The following is a 16,646-nucleotide window of genomic DNA, read 5'->3' as shown; positions in this document are numbered from 1 at the left end:
AAGAATATTGTATATTTCTTTTTAAACATATTGTCTGCAATATTTATAAATTGTTCATGAGGAACTAATACAATCAGAAAAATAAATAGTAGCTAAAAATACTAAACACTGTCCTATGAAATGTTACAACTTGTTTAATTCCTATTTCCCGAACAACTCTTTCTTCATTTTCACCTTATTTCCTATCTATCTGGAATACTTGGGGCATTCATGGGAGGATAAATGTATTCTTTCACAAGACACCATCAATTAACAGAGTATTCCTATCTCTCATTTCCCTCCCTCAGGAATACATAAATAATAACAGATTTCCTGCTGAACTATCTCTGTCTACTTTCAAGAAGATAAACAGTCAGTACTGCCTAGGAAATGGCACCTAGTATGAACAAAGTCCATCAATCTGAAATAGCCTTATTCTCTAACAAGACCTGTGTGGTCTGGGACAAAACCCCAAAGGACCATCACTCCATTAATCCTGTAGATCTTAGATTCTGTTAGAAATCTGAAGCTGCACAGTGATTTTTTTTCCTCAAATAATATTATTATTTGTATGTGCTGTATTTCTATTTAATTCAACAAGAGCTAAGTGGTATTGCTGATATACCCCTTGAAAGACTCTGAGCAAAATCAAAGACTGGCCTCTGGGTATCATTTTACAATAAGAACAAATGATTTTCTGAGTATGAAGAAGGAGAAAGGAAAGAAAAAAAATAAAAGTGATCTTTGTATAACTGGAATCAGGGTGGCTATTATCACACAGGCTTTCATCAACACCATCACCACAAATATTAAGTAGCAATTAATTTCTGGACCACAGAAGCTTTACCAAAAAGCATGAACAATGTCTTTGCTGTTGCAAGAAAAATGGAACTGAAATTCTGATACAGATTTTGTCCTCATTTTGGCTAGTTCCGAATTAACATCCAGACAAAGGAAAATACACTGCTTCCTTTCAGGTAGCTCTCACTAAGTGTTAGGGAGGTTGCAGGGGGCTGCAGACTGAACCCTGCCTCAGAGAAGTGTCAGAATGCCCAGTCAGCCAGATTACCTAGTGTTTAAATTGTTTGGTCAGAATACTAAAATAATATTTTAATATAAATCTATCTGGCCACATGAAGAGATTTATTCTTCCCAGCTGAGACATATTTCAGGACAATCTATATTGTCCTTTAATGTGTTCTTCTTCAATTACTGCCCTTTAATTATAACAGAATGACAAAGTGAGAACATAAAAAGCTTTGTGATTTTGTCAAACCAGCTAATACTGCAGTTTCAGAATGATTGTTTTGATTTTAAAAGCCACAGTACTATTAAAGCAATTATACAAAATATAGCGCTACTAGCCAGTATAAACATTTAAATCAGTCAGGGATCTAATATATATATGGTTTTTAATGTAAGCCACAGGCCAATTATCTAAGTGGGTCACTTGAAAAAATGTTGACAACAAACATTTAAGGAAAGCTGCGTATTCTATTTTGCCAGTGTCAAAGCCAATGAGCATCATTACCTTGGCAACCTTCGCTAATGAGGTGGCAGGCCGAGCAAGCATCTGAAGGACCTTTCCTAGGACCATTCCATTGCCCCTTCCCCAAGTCTCAAGCCACTCTTTTACAAATTTTGAACAAATACAGACTTCATTACAGGTGACTTATTTTTTAATGCTGATGATGTCAGCCCATAATCTACACTTCCTTTATGCAAAACAAGAGGTTAAGTAAGCAGAGTATGTGCTTGTTTGGCCAAACCAGCTCGGGAGCGTAACAGTGGCTGAAAGGCAAGCAGCACTGTACTGCTCCTTTACAAGCCTCTGGCATAGCTTCCCCAGGGCATCCCTTCAGTGAAAACACAGGATACCACAGTGTTCTCTGTGTCCTCTGAGTAAAGGCCACATTTCTTGGCAAGGGCTCATGACACCTCCTGTTCACCAAAAGTAAACATCTTTGGCATACTATATATACTTGCACTACGCTCACATGTCAGAAATGTCACATCAGAGAGAGGTACTGATGCAGTTATACCAGGACCCAAGTACCTGCAGATCAGTCTCCTATTATTGCGATCCTCATTGCTCGTTCTGAGCAATCCATAACAGCAGAATATTACACTTTGTTCCCTAACTATATAAAGATATTAAAAACTTTTTCATGCAAACATCAGAGTGTAAATCTGCACAACCTTCCTCTGCTTAACTTTGCCCTTCAGACAGAAATTTTCATTGTTGGGCAGGATGTATCTTCCTTCACATATCTAATTAAGGATTTCCTTAGAGACATGATATGTTAGCTAAATGGACACATTTTCGGATAATCTAACATTAATGCTTCTGGGATCTCAAGTACATTTGACCTTCCCCAGTTCTGCTGAAATCAGGTAACTGTAGGAAAATTAATTTATTAAGGTCCCAGGAACTAAAAATTGGTGATACCAAACAAAAGAAAAGTAAGGACACTGCTACATCATTTACTCACTTTGACAATACCATTCAGTATCATCTTTCAAAGCGCTGCTGTTCACACAATTATTCTTCGAATATTGAGGAATATTTTGTCAAGAAATTGATTAGGTTATTTTTGGATTAAAGTATCATTAAATGTGAAAACAGGTATCAGAAACTCATCTACATTTTAACTTGTATTAAAAATTGGGAACTGTAGAATAAGAAAAGTTGCATATTGTATATGCTTAGGGAAATACTGAGTAGGAAAGATGTCCTTCTGCTATACCTATCATGAATACATCTAGAAATTATGTCCTGAAGGATTCCTGTGTAATCACATTTCCCTAATGGTACACAGGGTTCAGGAACGGCTTCATCCTGTGTTATAACTCTTCATCACAAAATGACTAAACCCCTAAAACTGAATAGAGGTTTTACTGTTTAATACAGCTCTGCAAAACACGTATCATTACCTTAGAAAAACAAGCTCTTTTCAAATAATGGCAAGATGATAAAGGTACATGATGATGCACAAAACATACAAAAGGGCTGAAAACAACCTGCCGCTGTAAACAGCATGAGATTAGGCTGTAGATGCAGCCATAACAAAGCACTGCAAAGATTAAGTTTTGAGTGTGGTTTGTTTCATGCTCTTTAGCCAAGGGAAAAGATCACAGAACAGAATCATAGAATCATTAAGCTTGGAAAAGACCTCCAACTCACCTAACGTTGTCAAGTCCACCACTTAACCATGACACTAAGCATCATGTCTACACATTTTTTTAACATTCCGAGGGACGGTGATTCTACTACTTCCATGGACAGCCTGTTCCAATGCTTCACCACTCTTTCCTAATAAGTCAGTCTAAACCTGCCCCAGTACAACTCGAGGTCATTTCCTGTCATCCAAATGCTTGTTACTTGGGAGAAGACAGTGATCCCCACATTGATACAACTACCTTTCAGGTAGTCCTGAGCCCTGGCCTGTTTTTCTACCACTCTTAGCATTTGTGAGATTGCATCACTAAATTTATTGTTTTGTTCCTGAATGACAAAAAAATCACGAGTTTCAGGATGGCTGGGTTTTCAGAGCTGGGGATTTTTGTCCAACCTGTCAAAATGTATGTGCACCCCTGCTCAGTTAGTATGATAGTAATATAGTGATAAATTAGCCATTTGTTTATGTCAGAATGAATAGGGAAAATAATATCCTAAGACACTCCACTACTACTGCAAAGCCAGTGTGATTTTTGAGGTATTAGGCTGAAACCTGAGCAAGTTCTTTGAACCAAACTATACTGTAATCATCCAAGAAATGCAATGTCTATTATGTTTTATTGATATAATAATTATACAAAACTAGTGAAAAATGAGACATATTTAGTAATTTTCTGGGTAAATCCATGAGACAGATATGACAGAACTGACAGGGTATCAGAAAACTCCATTTATACCCGTAATTTTCAGGTAGTAATTGTAACCTCCGTTTGTTGCACTACAGCTGGTCTGTTGTGGAGGTTTTTAAAAGCAGCACAAAGTACTGAATGTATTTCATCATTAAACCCAGCTTTTGAGCGTGATCATTTACATGCTGCACATTTTCACTGAAGTTACAGACAACTATCTCTCAACATCTAATCTTGCAGTTGGTAAATCTTTGTAAATCTCACTGCATTTCAGTGGTAAGTTTGTCAAAGTTAAATGCTGTGTAAATGGGATTAGGTTTTCATATACCCCCTGACTAAACAAGGAAAGCACCTAAATTAAGTGATCTTTTTTCAAACCTTAAAACCCAAAAATCCACTACCACCAACAAAGTGTTTTTTAGCTCTCACAACTATTATTTAGTAATTTCTATATTTAATTTTTAATACAGTTAATTCTTAGCTTTTGTGACGTACAACTTATTTTATAGAGAGTGTGATTATGGATAACTGAGAATTAAGCATCAATTCAAATTTATTAAATGTATTTCCATTTTAAAAATATTTGCTAAAAGCACTTGTAAAATTAGAGTATTTTTAATTCAGAAACAATCAGAGTGACAGGCAATACATGAAACAGCAGCTGTCCAATATTCAAGGAAGTGGCAGTAATGTGTTTGGGGACAAACTTAGCAGGGTATGCTGTGATAGGTTAAGGACTAATAGTTTTACACTAAAAGAGGGTAGATTTAGACTGGGTAGAAGTAGTAAGTTTTTTACAATGAGGGTGGTGAAATACTGGAACAGGTTGCCCAGAGAGAGATGGCAGATGCCCCATTGCTAAAAACATTCAAAGTCAGGTTAGAGAGGACTCTAAGTAACCTGATCCAGTTGAAAATGTCCCTGCCCCCTCTGCAGAGGGGCTAGATGACTTTTAAAGGTCCCTTTCAACCGTAACTACTCTATGATCCTACAAACTTCCTTTTAATTAGAGAAATGCCCATGCACAGAATTTGTCCACTTCCTACTAACTGGTGATCCTTGCTCCAGACTTCAAAAGTCCCCAGGAGGCTAACTGAGATCCACAGATCATGGTATCACAACCTAAAGTAATTATTATACTACAAACCTAAATAATGTAAATTGTTGTTGTCCTGATGAGGTCTTGCCTTATGCTGATTTCTGACTCACATCATTAACTTTATACATCATAAATAATTCAAATCACTAAACACAGCAGTTACCCCCAGATTTGCTTTCAGTCATAAATCCCTGGTCAGATTAAAACTTACACAAAGTTTATATTGCTGGACACAAGGCCTATATCACAGTTATTCTTTTTACAAGCACAGGACCATGAAAAAGAAGGAAATACATAATCATGCTAGTCCAGGTTTTGCCCAATAACTCTTCTAGCTACTGTATGGACATGGTATGTTTTGTGGCTAGGTATGTTCAACTAGAGCCCACTAGCAACCCCTGTGGGGAAATAACACTATCAAAATTGGCTCCAAAGCAGCCAAAAGGTGATTCCTGTGAGAATCCCTGGACCACTTGGAGCAATGGTCAGCCATCTCATGTAAGATGCCTCAGTTCAGAATTGCCAGGCCACCCTTACCCTGCTCCTGGCATAAGAGCATCTGAGAGCAAGGCACATGACACTAGACCCGTGAGCAGGAAACACACCATGGTTTAGCTGCACACAGCTTTCCATATGAATGCAAGACAGAGTGTATTGGACAAATGGAGAAGCCCTTTACAGGCATGGAAATACAATCTAATTTGGTTTACACATACCAAAGGAAAAAGAGAGAGAGACTCTACAGAAGTCAGGAATTATGTCAAAAACATGTTGGCAAGAAAGTATTTTCAGAGAAAAAAATACAAACCCATTCACACTCTTACTGGGTTTGCTTCTATTGTACAAGGCAACATGCAAAACAACAAACAATTTTATTTAAAAGAATAAACAACTGATACTTTTAACTTACATATGACGTAATAATCTTTGTTCTTCTGAAATTCCAGTCCCCAGAGATTAGGACTAAACTCTTGAAACTTGATAGTAAACTTAACATCTTGATCTGGCTTGGCACAGTTGAGTAGAGGTGTATTGTCCTTTTTAATAGCACAGCTATCTGCTTGGTCTTTATCAACCATATAGACTTTATAATATTCATACTGACCAACAGTTTTAGAGTCCACCTTTGGGCATATAATATCCAGTTTGTCTCCTATCTGTGGATATAGTACCAATCCTTGTCCAGGAAGGAATCTAAAACAGGGGGAAAAAAAAAGGGGGGAAAAAAAAAGGAAAATGTGAGATCCTTGATAAAACCTCATCTAGAAAAGCAGCAATTGCAGTAGACAGAAAGGAGCAAACACATAGTTTCCAAAACCAAAATAACTGAGCAAACCAGATCTTAACAGCTCGGGCCTGGCTCAATATAAAATCAACAAGATGTTCAGTCAGATCTTTCAAAGTACAGATGGATTGAATTTCTTACTCCTTATTCCTGTTTCAGAAACTCTAGGTTTTACATCTCTGGCAGACACTGCTATTTCTTACACAATTGGCCACTTACAACATCTAGTACAAAATCTGGTGGCCTACAATCCTGTTTTTCTGCTTTGGTAACATTTCTACTATTCTTGCATATATTTTTCTAACTTTGAACATGGGAGAATGACATGATTAATCTTTCAAATAGTTGAGCAGCCATGTAGAAAAGGAAACAACTTTAAGACTTAACAACATATTAAGGTGCTGATTGATATTACAAAGGAGTATCAGTCACTCACTAGAATCATGCTTACAGACCTGGGGTGGACAGAGATTTACCTGACCAAAGCATCACACATGCTTCTGATGAAACATTTTTCCATGACAGTGTGACTCTACACTACAGTGATTTCTTCTCCTCATAAACCCCACCATTACTGCCTTTATTTTAGCTCTTTTTTATTTCTTATGCTGCAAGTGAAATGTAAGTGTACTTTTGCCTTAAAGGCTTTTTGCACAAATTCAATATTGTAACTTTCCTACTGGTATTATAGGTGAATTTCACCACTTCTTCATGAAAGAAGAATATAAATAATTACTTAAGAGTACTGATTCACCCACAAAATGAGAAGCCTTGTTCTCACACTCAGAAAAGCCATAGCAGGTTTGTTTGTTTCTTTCTCTGTAAGATATAGTTGTTCCAATTAAGGCCAAGAAGTGCGTGTTTTAGAACTACAGCCAACAACACAACATCCTTGAGTGCACAGACCTAAAAGACTGACTTTCTTTCCTCTTTCTTCTGCCTGCCAGCCTTTTCCAAAGGTCTTCCTTAATGGAGAATCAGCCTGAAAAAATGACTGAAACAATTGTTGCCTAATGAACACCCTTCTCCAAGTGCTAGCATTTAAACAGTGCACATAGTAAATCTAGCTTATTCAGAGACAGCTTTCCTGGAAACTTTAAATTTAGAGTGTTAAGGTCCAAGCAGAACAAAGCTGTAGGCTCAGTGACCTCCAGCCTCTGTCTTGGCAACAGGAGCCCACAACATGTAGTAGTGTTGGGGTAGAACTTATTAAATTAGAGAAGAGGATGATGTGATGCCCCAAATTTCAAATCCATCATTTACAACTGCTTGCTGTCACACAATGCAAGTTTATGATCTGTGTTAATTGAGCAGGATTATTTTCACTCACAAAGCCTATGTAAGAATTGTATTTGTTGTGAAGCAGCACATAGCAGGACAAAGACATATAATTACAGATTTAGGGGAAAAGAACAATGAAATGTTATGGCAAGAAAAGCAATTGCTGATGTATAAATCACTGGGCTCTTTTGTGTCATGCAGTATAATTTTCAGACTACAGAAAGTAGACTTGGCCATGGCTGTCCAAACTGAGAGGTACTGGAGACAGGGTGAAGCTGCACCTCCTCCTCCAGTTTTCAGGCACTGCCAAAGGAATGCAGTTGCTCTCATTCCCTGAAAGCTAAAATGATGAAACAAATGGAATGATGAAAATGCAGCCTCCTCAATCACTGTCCCAGTGAGGGACAACTGAGGGAGAGGCCAGGTCTACAAAGGCATCAGGGAAATGGCAGGAGGAAGAACCCATCTCACAAACATTGCCAAGGAAGCAGCATGCATCCTGATGCAGGCTTGCCTCAGGGATCAACTCTGACCAGGCAAAGGGACAGAGTGTCTATCGCCTGTGTCTGAATTTACCACTTTGCCTGATCATAGTTCTGTTTTACTTTGCTCTTGTGCAGCAGTGTTGTACCAGAAAGGCGAAAATAACTTGTATTCCCCCATCTGCATGCTAGGACAAAGGCTGCATGATCCCATCACTGCAAATGTTTCTTCCTGTCAGCAAGTCTTCTTCATGCAATATGAAATACATGAGACTAAGATTATAGGATTTAAATTAATCAATGTAGATTCATAAGCATAGCAAACATGGTACTTGTAACATCAGAAAAAAATTGCCCTGGAAAATAAACCCCACAAATTCCACTTTAAAATTTTGTATATGTACGTGTGTGTGTGTGTAATGAAACGACAGCGGAATGCCTGCTGTGTGTGTAATGAAACAGCAGCATTCTACATGCAATCTCTGATCACAGACAGGACAGGTTCAGAGACAGTGTGCCAGGCAATTTTCAGAAACAGCTATCAGAGAGAAAGCACGCTTGTATGTCTTGCTTAAGTAGTCATGAATTGCCCCATAAAAGGTAGAGGGCAAACCCACCCCCAACAGACAGCTAAAACACATTTTAAAAGAGCTTTAAACAGACTCGGAGTTTATGGCAGGGAAATACTCTCGCTATGGCTCTGAAGTCTGTATGGTTTGAGAACTAAACTCAGTAAATCTCCTTCCATTTGAGTTTGTGAACTTGTAGGATGTAACGCTGATGGGATTAGGAAAGAAAAATGGCTGAAAATGAAAGGATTAATCTGAGAACTTGATTGTATTTAAGTTTTTTCCAGTTTGCAGTTTTGATCATGACCTTTGCGAGAACGGTATTTTTCCAATTTACTTTCCTTATTTCTTTACAATAATACAGCACAAATGTGGACAGAGAGAATAAAAGTTTCACCTCATACACTTCAATTCAGCCACAAAATTTACAGTGGCTGATTAGTAGAAGGCATGATTACTATCCCTGCCTTTGTGCAATACTTTAGCTACAGTATTTTCATAAAGAGTTTAAATAAATAATTTGCTGAGTACTAAGCATTTTCTGAAGCTATTTATTAAATCTCAGAAGGATTAAGACTGTTTTATGATCCCATTTTTTAAAACCTTATATAAAAAAAAAAAAAAAAAAAGACAATGTACTACATTCAACCTTGTAAGAGGCTAACAAAAACTTCAGGATTATTCCTAAATATTTCTGCAGCTGATAAAGTAGCCTTAAGCATTCTGGGGTATCATCAACACTTATGAAATCTTTGCAGGATGGCATCTGTAAAAACAAAGTTAACTAGCTTTATAAGTTTGATCAGAATGTGCTTTCAACTAATTAAAAAACTGGTCCCCCCACCATTAAAAAAAAACAAAAAAACCACAACAACAAACAACACAACAAAACCACCAAGACCACCACCCAACAAAAAAAAGAGAAATATATATTAAAGATGGAGTAAGGGGTTATCAGAACCTCGTGACTGATGAATCCCAAGGAGGATGCGTCACTCCAGTGGTTGCTTGGGAAAATGACACGTTCCCTGAGCAGTTGGGATAGCATCAGCACTGGAACCACTGCTTTCTACAAAAAAGCTAACTTTTTAAACTTTCTTTAAATGTTCTTTATTAAGTCCCTGTAGCCCAACTGAAACTGAGGAAATATGCTTAGTGAGTTTCCCCAATTACTTCTGTCAGCAGTCGGATACAGTGAGACCAGAGAATTTGAAGAATCTTGCTTACAATTAATAATCACAGGTTTTATGGTGAGAAAACACAGAAAAGTGTGTTAAGTACAATAAAAGCTGTACAATAAAATTCATGCACTTTCTGGATACGGGGAGCATTTTCACTGTCAGCCCAAAACTGCTGTCTTGTGGGCAACACTTGACATCTGTGCAAGGCCCATGGATGCAAATCCCTCCATGATGTCAAACTAGTCATGCAGCTTAACAAAAAGCAACATGCAGAGTTCCCAAACCTTTTAAAAAATAAGTATTATATTAGTAAAAAAAAAATAATTATATGACATATGAGCAGAAAACAAGAATAGAATAGTCTGTTCCTCAATCCCACCAGTATTACAGAAATTTTCTGCATCACACTTATTTAGAGGAACAGCAGTTCCTGGCACTAATATACCCTTAGTGATAAAAGTCCTAACAAAGTTAAATTTGGTTTTAAATATCTACCCCCCCCAAAAAAAATAAAAAAATCAATCTATCTATATATATATATATTAAAATCTACTCTTTATTCAGGGAAATGTAGCATATTTAACCACATCAAAATATAAAGGAGTCTTCCTTTGTGATAACCAAATCTGCCTAATTTCATAATAGTAAATTCTCAAAAATATTAGAACATTACCTGCAGGCATTCTTTTTCATTGAGAATATTCTACTATGTTGTATTACAGACATTTCTGAAACTGTAAAATTATCAACACATAAAATTCTTAGAGAAAAAAAAAATCTTAAGAGATTTCATCATCAATATTGATTGATGTAACAAATATGTTGTCATGATTTTCCCAATTTTCAAGACTATATACACACCCACTATAGAGGCACATTTGCACATTTAGCTTTAAGTATATCCAGTAATTATAAAATAAATGCAATTTTAGAAAACACGTTAGTACTTGTTGTGAACCTTATATACTTAACTAGGGAAACAGTGCCAAATTTCTGTGCTTTAATACCTTACCTGAACTAACTGGTGTAGGCAGTTAGTTTTAAATTAATGTTTCAAAAATAACCCTAAAAATGCAAACAATCAAGACATTTCTTAAAATGCTGTCTGAAACCTTCTGTTAGGGAATCCTACCCACTCATAACTTTATGATGTTTAACTACCAGCCTGACTATAAAGTCTTTCATTGAAAACTTTTATTAAAGAAATGTCACAAATACAGTTAGTCCATTACTTGAACAACTGCAAATTGAGAAAGTACAGAGTAATGTTGCATATACAATTCCTTACTGTTTAAAAAAATAATTGTTACGAAACAGTGTATGTATTTATCACCTGGTTTTCAAGGAAAAAAAGGCAACATTTATATTTTTAATATAATTTTGTCCACAGGAAATATATTTAAGCAAGGCAAAAGTCCAACCAGCTTGACATAAAGCAAATAAAAGTTCCAGGAAAAAGTTCTAGTGATTTCAGTTAAGTAGCAGTGGGTTAAAATCAAAGCTTGCTCAATGAGGTAAAGCATAGTTTACTGATTTCCAAATACTTTCAATTGAATAAAATCCAAAAACACAGAATAGAGGACTTTGTAGCAGTTTTCGCTCCACACAGAGCTATCACATTATGTTCTGTCATATTTAACATCACATACAAAGATATGGCATGTGTATATAGGTTATATATCCATCTGTAAACCCGAAATGCTTCTCCGTAGAAGAGGTGATTTTATGGGGCTGATCTCACTCCATTTAAGTGGATTAAATAAATGTGAATTCAATGAGAAGGGGACCAGTAACTCCTGTGGAACAGACAGGAAAAAAAGCTTCATCAAAAAAGATTTGTGTGGAGTCTGTGTCTCAAAATGGGTATGACATTTTGTTAAAAAGGCACTGCTCCCATGTGAAGTCTCCACAAGAAAAATTACCATAATGTGACAGAGCAAAACTGCAGGCTGGTTTTACGCAGGCTAACAAATGAAACTCTGAAAACTAGAGAAGCACAGCATTTCATATCATTAAAATTCCTTTAAGTGAGTTTTGGAAGATACTTTTATTTTCCAGTGCACTATTATTAAATTACTTTAAGACTATAACAAACAGAACATGCTAAATAGGGATGGGTTTAAATGTAAATAAAATGTAAGTTTAATCTGCTGACCTTTATTACTTACATGTAACATTTTTTCATGCACTTAATGAATGTATGCATGTAAGCAATGATTACTTGCATCAGTAGGACTTGCAGGCTAGAAACTGAATTGTATTCAAAGAAATATATATCCCTTAATATCTTTACTGTTAAGTACCACATTATACAAAGAAAGATTATAAAACACTGTAACATAAGTTTCTAAAGCTGCAGCTCTTGCATTCCTCACTTCCACTGGAAACAAGGAAATAATTTTTCAGGGCCTCCTCAGGCCCTCCTGCAGTAACTCTTGCTGAAAATTCATAAATTGAAACAATCCCCTGAAGCTGTAGCTAACATCCATCCCAGCGTTTGTGGTTCTTCCTTGTTCACCCCTCTTCCTCATCTCCAAAGGAGCCCATCTTCTTTTGGACTACATGGGTGAAAAACTTGTAGTGCAGTGAATAAAGAAATGGTCAAGGGTTTATTTTTGTTTCAATTGCTACCCTGGACGCAGACTGGTAGCAGTGCCACCATTCCATGTGTCCACAGTAGCCATTTTCCTGAACCTATTCTTATTGAAATTGGTTGGAAAACTTATACTGACTTCCGTAAGGCAAGGCAATGCAATATATTTACAACTGAAATTTTAATAAGCTACACAAGAATGACTCTGCAGCATTATGTTCTCTCAAAATTTAAAGTGGACAGGGAAGGAGGAAAACTTAAGAAATTTTAGCTGTTTCACTTATCAATTCATTGCACTACCTTTTGCAAAATACTAGAGGAAAGCATCTGAAATACAAGAAAGGATTTCCAATAAGCATAAAAGAAGGATGGGCTGAGAATGCAATTTTTTTTTTTTTGCATGGACTTGCAGGATTTCAGAGACAAATTTTACCACATCACAGTCCTAAAAGCACAGAACTTTTCACTGTATAGAAAAACGCCCACAGACACCGTTCCTCTTCAAACGCATCAGAAAACACCCCAACCAGTTTTCTATAAAGATGCATCATGAGTTTCCTTTACTGATAACTCACGTGACTAATGTGACTACTACTGTTGCAAAGACACAGATACTCACTTCTTCACCCCAGGTGAAGTAAGTGAAGGAATGAAGCTTAGGACAGTCACAAGTCTACAGGTGTCATGCTCTTGAGAGAGCACAGAACTTGCAGTTAAGTCATGATATTTAGCAAGAGCCGTATTGCTTTTGCCTTTCATATGTGCACCTGCAACCTGGCACCAAACACACTGGAAACACTCTAAAAGAAAACCAAGCTCACTTAAGAGAAAACCTGTCTCCTTAAAAGTTACGATGCATAAGGTTACGGATGTGACCTCATTCCATGGAAATAACAAACCATCCAAAGGTGGGGCTGCAGACTCTTTCAGGGCCACCCAATCCTGGGCTCCAGCAGAGGCAGCTGTCTCTTCAATTTCTGTCCAGCAGACTGCGGCATCTTGTGGTGGCCATGGAGTTGGGGATGCCAGGAGCCCCCCTCTCTCCAGCTCACCCCACTGAGCAGTGGTAGCAGCACTCTGCCTTCAACCCCTTGGCATGCAGCTGCCAGAAAGGTTTTGCTGTAGGACAACGTGTGATTCAACTGAATGCCATCTCTGCCTAGTTTAGTGTTGCTGGAAAGCTGTCCTTTCCCTCCCTGCTTGGCTCTCACAGAACAAAGCAAAAAAGCCATTTACACAACCAAAACCTTCAGACTCACTTCTGTTTTACCCCTCCGTCCCCCACCCAAATCCAAGGTGTGAAAATGAATGCAGAGTTGTCCTCCCATAGAAAAGAAGCATGTTTTCCTGTGTCTTTAAAAAAAAAATTATGAGAGCAAACATCTATGTGTTTGGTTTTAACTCTCTAATGGGAAACAAGATCTGCTTTTTGCAGAAGAACATGCAGCTTGCCTTAGAACATTTACCACATGGATAAGGCTTGAATTGCTGAAAGAAAAGAACCATGATTCTATTTTTCACTAAAGTTGACAAAGGAACTTTTAAAATAAAATATAGATTTTATATTAATTTTTCATATATGACCTACACATAAAGCATGATTAATAGCAATTAACTTTTTGTATTATTGTGCAGAAAGCAATTACTGCTCTGCTAAAAGTACTTAAAGCACTAGAGAATTCAGATCCATTTACTAAATCAATTCTGGTTACTACAAAAAAACCACTAATGTGCTTCAGGACAGTCTTGTAGCTAAGGAGAAGAGGAGGGAAAAAAAAAAAGAATGGATATGACCAGTGTTCTATTTTAAAGTGTATTATATTAACATTTCGTCAGCATTTACAGAAATATGAACCCTCACAACACTACTGGACTTGCTTCACTTCAGCAAACAGGGAATGACTCCTTAAATTACTGTTCTTTCTCATGAACAAGCGTGGAAACACACAGACGCACATTCTCCTTTTTATTGCATTTCAGTGGAAACATGCTTCCTACATAGAATTAAAAAACTTCAAGTGGCTGCAGTGGAGAGATGTAGCCAAACTGTATAAATGGCTTATTCTGAGAATTGCTGAAAGAGAAAACACTCAGTAGGTGCATTGTAATTAGTTGCTCTTTCTAGTTGCCTCTTGACAAATGATGCATGCAGGTCTGGATGAGAGCCCAACTCTTGACCCATGCCACCACTACACACTTTAGTACTTGAAGCAGAAACCCCTAGCCTCAGCATCTTTTCATTTTGTTTTTCTAGAAATGCAGTACTGGTAATGCACAACGTGAGAACCAGACGTGATTAGCAAAGTTGGAATTCTTTCAGAAGTGCATCGTATAGCTATGTCCTAAATATATCTGAGGAAAGCTTCCTGCCTTTGATTTCTTACAAATATATTGCATGTTTCAGGACTGGGTTAAAGGACAAAAAATGCAAATACATACAGCAAACGCTGTTCCCACAATGCTTAATGATATGCTTTAGTGACATTTCTAAGCCTTTCAAACAGAAGATAGTCATGGGATCATTAATTTAAATACAGGAGATTATAACCCTACTGAGAAATGCAACTTTTGCCACAAAAAAATACTCTTAAAAAAAATAAACATTTTTTGGAAAGCACTTTACTGCCCCCTTTTGCACTTTAACATTAGAACAGGTTTCAACACGAACATATGTCTGAGAAACACTGTGAAGATATGGGGTAATCCGACATGACATCATATTTACATACTAGTAGACTATCAATCACTGCTTTCAGGCCATCTCCCACTTGCCTACACTGTAAGTAAGTGAAGCATCCAGCTTTCATTGTCCCTAATCTTCCACTGAAGAGATTTGTAATGGATGGTTTAACTTACCATCTTCCATTTTAATCTGCATGTATATGGGCAACTGGGAAGGAAAGGGATATTGCTCATTAACACTAGTTGTCTCTCTAGCACAATTTTCTAAAGCAAAGATCATCTACAATTTGAATTTGTTTTATTCATCAAGAAAAAAAAGAATGACAAAGGGCTTTCCAGTCTGAGGCCATTCATGTGTTAGCAATCCTTTAACTGGAAGGATGGGTGTATCCTTCAGAAGAAAAACTTCACAAACTGGCAGGCAAGAATATTTTCATGAAAGGTGAAGACAAGAAGCCTAGACATTCAAATTCTCTGCAAGCCTACAGGCATAAACCCGTTCTGCAACTCCACACTGCAATTACAGTCAGTACAGAATCTACATATGTTTGTGTGGGTCCACATATATCTACAAAAGGTAATAAATCTATAGTCTAGTGGCCAGCTATTTACAAAATACTAATTCAGTATGACAGAGCCAGAGGGGGGCCCATCCTGCCTCAACCCTCAGCTTCCATTCGACAAAGTCCATGTGCTGCTGTATACACTTATATTTAAACTTAATCCATTTTCCTCTGTCATCCTACAATTATAATACAAGTCACAATAATATTAAATTTCATTGCCTACAGCACTGCACAATTTAACCATTACTGTAATGAAAACTGACTCTCTTTGATATTAACACTGGTGTTTTCTCTCATTTGCTAGCCATGAAATACAGGAAGAGACCAATGTTGTTTTAATTAAAGAATTGTTGTTCAAAATATGCTACTGGGAATATTAAAGTAGTTCTTTGCTCTCAGAGCAAAGATAATCAGGTATTTATATGGTTTGGATTTTTGGGGGAAAAAAAAAAAAATCTGTGTCATGAATTCAGCATAACACAAAACCACTGCCCTGCTCAACTTTTATTCAGAGGCTGGGTGTGCCAAACCCAAGGAAGATGGCGCATTATTGAAAAGATGTAGAGCAGTAGTTAGCGTGGAATGGAAAGTCAAACTAAACCATGTGTGCTTCTTACACAAGTCACTAAAGTCTTTTGCTTTCAGAAAGCTAATAGGGAGCAGCTGCCATTTGCCAAATAATTACTTTTCAAAAAGGGCACTGTAAATCACAAAAGAAACAATAAAACCAGACTGTTCTATCACTGTGCTATTCTGTGCTCTTCTGCACCATTCCCATTACAAAAACAAATGTCTTCTGTCAGCCACAACATAAGGATACCAACCAAAGTTTGCAGTCTTCCTTCTCTTAACTACAATTTGTTCATACCTGTACAGTCTTGTTCCAAGACATGCTCCAAGTAAAGTCTATAAAAGAGGGCGGGGCTTGTCTTGTTACTTGATGAGACATTAATAATCAGTGATTATATCTCAAATTCAAAGAAAAAAAGAACAACTGCTTTGCAGTTGTTAGAAAATGTATGGCTGCATACCATTTGCCTGAATAAATAAACACTGGAAGTA

At 37.0% G+C, this 16,646-nt stretch overlaps 1 protein-coding gene across 1 annotated transcript in view; it reads right to left on the bottom strand.

Moving 5' to 3' along the window:
- EFNB2 (ephrin B2) overlaps positions 1-16,646 on the bottom strand; it is a 44,067-nt gene that overhangs the window by 16,063 nt on the left and 11,358 nt on the right. Inside the window, exon 2 of the mRNA XM_009898702.2 lies at positions 5,856-6,139. Coding sequence (XP_009897004.1) covers positions 5,856-6,139 — 284 coding nt within the window. The remainder of the gene's footprint in view (positions 1-5,855; positions 6,140-16,646) is intronic.

This window comes from Dryobates pubescens, chromosome 7 (genome assembly GCF_014839835.1).
Source record: "Dryobates pubescens isolate bDryPub1 chromosome 7, bDryPub1.pri, whole genome shotgun sequence".
In the NCBI taxonomy this organism is placed as follows: Eukaryota; Metazoa; Chordata; class Aves; order Piciformes; family Picidae; genus Dryobates; species Dryobates pubescens.
This window is presented reverse-complemented; position numbering and strand designations above follow the sequence as displayed.